Source organism: Penaeus monodon, chromosome 2 (genome assembly GCF_015228065.2).
Source record: "Penaeus monodon isolate SGIC_2016 chromosome 2, NSTDA_Pmon_1, whole genome shotgun sequence".
NCBI classification, from domain to species: Eukaryota; Metazoa; Arthropoda; class Malacostraca; order Decapoda; family Penaeidae; genus Penaeus; species Penaeus monodon.
This window is the reverse complement of record NC_051387.1, coordinates 19,246,370-19,253,599: the sequence shown is the minus strand read 5'-3', so window position 1 is coordinate 19,253,599 and position 7,230 is coordinate 19,246,370. Positions and strand designations below refer to the sequence as shown.

The 7,230-nt window shown below is 42.3% G+C and overlaps 1 protein-coding gene across 5 annotated transcripts in view; it reads right to left on the bottom strand.

Moving 5' to 3' along the window:
* Positions 1–3,425: 3,425 nt before the first annotated feature.
* LOC119581621 (ubiquitin-like modifier-activating enzyme 1) overlaps positions 3,426–7,230 on the bottom strand; it is a 38,887-nt gene continuing 35,082 nt past the window's right edge. For all 5 annotated transcript variants that reach the window (XM_037929751.1, XM_037929758.1, XM_037929773.1 and 2 more), the window contains 3 exons: positions 5,978–7,230; positions 5,629–5,813; positions 3,426–4,959 (listed from right to left, as the gene is read on the bottom strand). The exon at positions 5,978–7,230 is cut by the window's right edge and continues 775 nt beyond it. In XM_037929751.1, coding sequence (XP_037785679.1) covers positions 4,818–4,959; positions 5,629–5,813; positions 5,978–7,230 — 1,580 coding nt within the window. In that variant the 3' untranslated portion in view covers positions 3,426–4,817. The remainder of the gene's footprint in view (positions 4,960–5,628; positions 5,814–5,977) is intronic.

Genomic DNA, 7,230 nt, shown 5'->3' with positions numbered 1-7,230 from the left:
GAATGAGGAGGAAAATTTCCTGATGTCCATATGTGGTTGAAAATAGTAGAAAAGGATAGAGAGGAAGATAGGTGTCGGAGCATACGCTAGTGAATACCGTCAGAGCTTTCATGAGTGTTGCGGTACAACTGTAAAGCAGTATTGAGTTCAGAGGAAGATAAAGAAGCATTATAGGACTCTGCAGAAGATAGGGTGAAGATGATGGGGGTGCGTTCCCTGATGGTCTAAACAAAAGAGAAGTGTGGAGAAAAGGTGAGAACCACTATTGACCTGGCTGAAATAGTCACCTGGTTCATTAGCGACTTGGAGTGGATCAGAGATTAGAGTATCTCGAATATGAAGGACGGGAGCTGGATGGGAAGATGTTTGCCTGATAGTTTATGGATCCGGCACCAATCAGCTGAAATAGATGTAGATTGAGGAAACATAATTTCGCCAGCTATTTGTTTTACTGTTCCGGATGCTCTTTTAAAGGAGATGAGGGCTGATAGTTGATTTGGGGTGCCTCTTTTGTAGCGGTAACTGTTCCAGACTGCACGTTTTAAGCGAAGCGCTTTGGTGCAATCGGAATTTGCATTAACAATAATGTCAGTTGTAGAGAGGAAGCGTTCTAGGGATTGGCCACAGGAGTTGGTGATAGAATCACCCAAAGAGTCTGGCGGCAGTTAAAATCACCAACTACGATGAAAGGTGACTGGAGTTGGAAAATTATATTTTCAAAGGCAACAAAGTCAATGGGATGGAAAGGGGAGAAGTAGACTGAAATAATTGTAATCCAACGGCGAAGCTATGAATAACTGTGCACGGAACAGTTTTCGAAAGGCAGGTATGACATGTTACATAAGGTGATTTTTTGATGGATAGGTATAGACGAGACAAAGAGTGTGAAGAAGAGACAAAATGGTAGCTGGGATTGGTATAGGATGTGTAAGAAGTCTCTTAGGGAATTGGTATAGGATGTGTAAGAAGTCTCTTAGGGAATTGGTATAGGATGTGTAAGAAGTCTCTTAGATGCAGATAATGGATGGGTTATAAGAAGAAAGGATATTACTAAGGAGAGGTCTGTGAGAACGGAAACCGCTAATATTCCAACGTAAGAGAGATATACTTCAGTTGATTTGTGAGTGATAACGGTTACAATGCGTGTTGGAGAATCTGTAGGAGCTAGGGGGGGGGGGGATTCGCGTGTGTATGTGAAGGGTTTGATCAAGGAGGGAGTGGAAGGGATAGAGGGGATGGAGGGAGGGTTAATGTAGGTGGAGCTGGAGCTGGGGTGGATGGGCTGTGTTGGGAGGGACTAGGAGGAAGGGGTGTAGGGAGAATATGAGTAGGAGGAGGATGGATATCGGCAGTCACCGAGTGTGGAATTGTGGAATTTGAGAATGGATGAGGGTCTTTGGTGTCAATTTGGGACTCGAGTAAGATCATCAAGAGTTGGTTGGGGAGTTTTGGGAGACAAAGGTTTTCTTATGAGGGGTAGGGGGAAGCAGACTGGAGTCTAAGGAGTCAGAGGCAAAGGTACGTGGAAGGGAGTGTGTGGTAGGAGCAGGGGTGGAACGTTTATTCTGTCTGCTGCGGGTAGTGCAAGGGCGAGAAGGGAAGGTGTTGGGGCTGAAGTAGAGATTGTTATGACGATTTAGAATGGCTAAAGAATTTGATTGAGGAAGGTAGGAGTGGGGAAGTGGGGAAGCAAGATGTAGGAGGGATAGGTATTGGGGAGGGGGTAGGAACATCTTGAGAGGGAGGGGGAGGGGCAGAGCGAGCGACATGACTGGAGTAAGGAATATAAGAAAATCCTTGTCGACGTGCTTCCTGTCTGGCTTTATGTACAGTGAGACCGAGTCTGAATCTGAGTCACCTACCTACCTACTTCTAGGTAGGTCAGCCGCTATAAAACACATAATGGGGACAGCCACAGTTAGGACATGTGCATGACTGTGCAGAGCAGTTTGATCAGTTATGACCAGGTTGGCTGTGGAACGGCAGTTTGGCAGGATGTCCAAAATACCAACAATTTTGACACTGACGGAGAGGAGGTTGATGTGGTCGGCAGAGAGGGATTCTCCACCAACGTAAACACTAAGGGGAAGGTCATGTCTACGATAAGTAATTTTGGCAATGTTGGTGGGGTTCTTACGGTGACCTTTAGGAGGAATGGAGTAGAACTGTACTGATATCACACCACAGTCCATGGAGGCAGGCGAGTAAGTCTTCTTCACAATCTGATCATTTTTTTTTATAAATTGGACAATTTGCTGGGAAGATAGAGACGGACCCGGTACAAGTATTGTGGGTTGGATGAGGTTCTGTAGGAATTGGGTTGCCAGAGAGATCAATTAGATTGATACTGCTATAGTTTGGTAGTCATATGTAACTGGCGAAACGAGAACGATCGGGTCAGCTACGGAAAGACTTTGGCTACTTGTTTTTGGAGACATTGCTGGAAGAGAAGTGTGTTGTCAGAGTAGGGAGCTGTGGGAGGGATGACGAAAAATCGGTCCCATTTGACTGGGCTGAATAGAATATTTAAGGTATTTGTAGAGATGGGGGTAGTAGAAGGACGGGTGTTTGTGAAAGAGGTAGTAGTGTTGATGGAGGTAGTATTATGGAGAGGTGGACAATAAGACTGTAAAGTAGTAAAATGGGAGGATGGGGTAGTTGAATGTTATGGGGGTAGAGGTGAAGTTGAGCATGTTGGGCGAGTAGGAATATCTCCTGGAGATTCAGTGTTGACATAGGTGGATAATGTACTAGTAGGTATTGAGTAGGGGTAGTAGTTGCAGTGTTCGGAGTCGTGGTCAAAGGAACGCCTGGGGTCGGGGAATCGGGAGAGTTTGGATTGGTGGGGCTATTTGATGTAGGGGCAAGCCTCATTAACCCTAACAAGGGTATAGCATCAGTATTGGCCATAGTAAGCCTGGAGTACGTTGGGGAGAGAAAGTCCACCCCTCTGGGTCCCCTTGAGGGGTAAGGATAGACAAATAAAATGGGAATACCGTACCCAAGGCTCCCTCAGGCCGTTCAAGACTGGCACAAAGTCGGCCTTTCATCCTTTCAGCACGGCTCCCACACCTTAGGAAGTGGATACTAGAAGGGGTTGGGGAAGGGACGGAAACAAAAAAGCCGGAGGGGAAAAAAGACCAAGCAAAATTTGATGAGTTGAGGGCCGAGTCCCAAGGCAGCGGAGTTCCCCAGCATTGGGTCCCAGTCATCACCTCCTAACCCCCCCCCCCCCACGACAACAACGGGCAAGGGATTGGGGGGATGGAATATCTCAGTGAATTGGAAAAAAAATCAAAATTAGACTTTTCACTGTATAAAAAATGAATCATTTGCCACTATTCCAATTCTCCCAACCGGTCATAATCTTGGTCTTAGAATGACAACGCTCATGGAACCATAAAGGAAGAAAAAAAAGACAGACATGGAATCACAGTTTACTAGCGTGATCACTGGTGGAAAGCCTGGATGAACTGTAACAAATTCAGTTTTCTTCCGTACAGAATCCTGCAAAATAATAAGCACTCATTCCGTTGCCACAGTTCATCACATTTTGACTGAATACAAAAATGAACTTAATATATATATATGCTAACAAGTTCTCAGCTAGTTCATTCACTTCCCTTACAAAAGTTTAAGAAACAACTATTGTAATCTTAAAAAAGTAATACATTTCATAAAGCCTTGAGGCACACAACTTAAGCATTTTCTTGTGATTGACCATTACATCACCTTGCCAACTGGGATCCACAAGCTTGCTGTAAATCTGCAACTTCTAAAACATGTGAAAAGATGATACAAGTTAAATTCCATTTCTTTATAAGATTACACTATGCAAAAACATCTGCGAGATTTGATGAACAGACTCCTAGAATGTTTCAAATAAAAATAGACATACTTTGGGGAAGTTCTAAATTGGAATAAATTTCATTACTGGTACTTAAATGAAAAAACTATTTGAGGATGGACAACTGTGCAAAATTTAGGATGTTAAAACACTAACATACTGAGTCTACTTTCAAATAAGGTAAAGTGTGAGAAAAAAGTGAAGGAACTCCCTGCCATCATCTACTCTCTCAAGGGAAAGGATAACATGCTGATGTTGAACTTAAAGATGGTCTTTTATTGGTCTGAATTAATAATGTTTATTTGGTATAATCAAAGTTTTCAGATCTAGTGTAATGTGGAACTCAAGATTCGTAATGCTATTATGAAGGTTAACAGCATAATGTTCTAAGAGACTATAATCAACCCTTTCACATAAACTATTGGTGCTCATACACTAAAATTCACACTAAATTGGGCCTACACTTCAACAGTTACACTGTATCCATTCAGCTCCTACATCATTATTTTTTTTCTTTTTCTTTTTTGTTTGTTTTTTTGTTTTGTTTTGTTTTTAAGCTTTTCACATCTACATCTTAAATCACAGAAACTTCAAGTGCAATGAATTTTCATAGAAAAATCATCAGCAATGAATTTCCACCAATAGACATGGCACATACTCCTCCCGAGTATGTTCCTCACTACTTCCAGTTCATCCGTTGTTTCATTTCATATTGTCATCAAACAGATTATCCAAGACAAAAAACAAGCCGCCTTTCCCTCTCCTGAAACAATCTGCAAGTGCAAATTTCACTGCAGATAATGAAGCCATTCGTCCATCAAACACTCAGAATGTCATCCAAAAACACATGGGGCAGCCACAGCTGACGTCCTCTTAGGTACACAAGCCTGCCAGCCACACTCCATCTGCATGTCATCTTCATTCCAAAAGCAAGGGTGAATTACGGTCTTTGGGTGTGATGTGCGCACAATTATTGAGTGGGAAGGTTGTACTTGACATAGGGGACTTCCACATCTTCTCCATCCTTGTCGTTGGCACAGAGTTCCAGCACCAAAGCTCGGACGTGATCCTCAATCTTCTTCTTGCTTACTTTCTTCACCACCTCAGACATCCTACGGGTAGAATAACCTTTTAGAAGCTTTTCAAACTGTAAGAGATGTACTTCAGAATAAGAAGTATTCTAAAAGCAATTACTTTAGCTAAAGTTGGAAATGTGAAACATGATAAAAAGGGGAAGAAAACTTTAAAGACTTCCTATTGCAACGTCAAGAAAAGTGGGCCTGATTGGCGGGCATTCACGAGATTGACATTAGAAAGAGGCAAACTAATAGCTATACAAACAATTTGCAAGTGACACTGATTAACTTAGCCACTAGTTTGCCAGCCTCTTATGGCACTTCTCAGGCATACCTAACAATCAAGCCTGCTTGTCTGGACATGCATTTATTAGTACCAGAAAACATGGATAAAATTACACTGAAAAATACTAAAACCACATGCATTCTGTCTAGGTTAACATGAAAGTGACATGGAAAGTTTTCTGTAAAGCATTAAGATAGATCACAAGATACAGAGAGGACAAATCAACTTTATGACAAGTAGAATATGGTTAGTCACAGGAGAAAGAAAAAGAATGACACTAAACAGGCACTATAAAGAAACTCTTACATCAATAACTCATGAAAGTATAGGCAGGTAATTATCTTCTATGACAGAAAAGAAAAGAAAAAGCAAAGAAGAAAGGAAATAAAGGGAAAAAAGAAAAATAAGGATTGACTTACGGTAGAGACATCCTCTCGTTCCTTTTAGCAGGTGGCATGAAGAAGGAGTAAAGCATGGATACACCCTGACTAAGCATTGTGATCTCTAGATTGTGTTTCTCCTCAAAGTAGTTGATGAATTCCTCCAAGGTCATCTCACCATCAACCTCGAATCGGTCCCAGAGGGTCCACTCTTTGTCGTAGTACTATTAAAATAAGAAAGGTTCTCACTATTAAACCATACCTCAAAGATATTGTTAAAAAGTTGTTGTTTTTTTTTCTTCTTAAAAATGTGGACTTTTTTATTTCAACAAAACTAAATAAATGATCTTAGTTTTAATGCTTCAAGGGAAACTATCAGTTTTCTCACCTTGTTCTTTGGAGCAGAAATAGGCTCTGAGAACCCAAAGAAGGGAAGTGCTAGGTTAACAAAGCCATTCTTAAACTTTTCTATGGAATTGTGGCCCTGAACAAGCTTCAAGAGCTCCAGGGAGACAAGCCCAGAGATAAGGGCTGTTGTGGTTGCGATGGCAGGAATGATCTTGCCAGCAATCAACTTGCTCTTGTGTCGATCTGCAGGGGGGATGTCATAGTTTTCTGCACGAAGATTAGATGCAGCAACAATATAATCCATGTGGAAATTGGTGTCATCATCTTTCTCAAAGTCTAATGGAGTTAACTTCAGAGCTCCAAAACTAGTTGCTTGAGGAATGGCTGACTGAAGGTTGGCAATTCTCTCAGAGTCTACCTGATTGCTTTGGGCTTCAGCCTCTGCATCTGTGACTGCAATTTTTACTCCAGATCTGGGCACAAACTCTGGAATTTCAATTTTGTTAACAATGTCAGCAACAGCATCCCGATCCCGTACCTGAGTGATGCCATAAACTTCAGCCTTGAGATTTGCAGCAGACAAAATGTAGTCCAAATGTAGCTGATTATTAGCATCAAATTTAAGTGGATGGGGACATCTTTTGGGGCCAGACCAGAAGGGTTCACCACTTGAAGTTGTCTGGTCTTTAGGGAAATTGTGTAGCAGCTGGACGATCTGATTGTGAAACTGTTCTGCGAAGTGCTTGCGGGCCCAGAGAACACAATCCTCAAAGGACTGAGGTCTATCCTCTACCAGAGCTCGCTTGACACTTTCCAACACCTCCATGGGCTGTGAACCTGGCAACTTCAGAGTACGCTCCATGAATCTGGAATCAACCAGATACTGAGCGGCATTTTCTGCTGCCTGACGGAATTCACCCTCAAACATATCTCTTGCCCACTGGAGTGTATGTTCAATGGCATTTGGGAAGTTCTTCAAAGTGCAGATAGGTATAGACTTCTCTGGAGGATCTTGAGATGATCCATATGACTCAGTCAAGTGTGGTACAACTACTTGAACATTACCCTTTGTCCCTAAGGTACCCGACTCCAGCAGAGGTTTTCGGTAATACACACACCTTCTATCCATGTACAAACGTGCCTCAACATTGTCTAGAGCATTAGCAACCCCATCGAGAGGTTCAAAGAATGAGTCATCATAAACTCTTTCTGTCTCAGGCCCAACTCTGTTCTGATGAGCAATGATATTAACTTGTGGGTTCATCTTTTTCACAGCTGCTGCAGCAGTGTCTG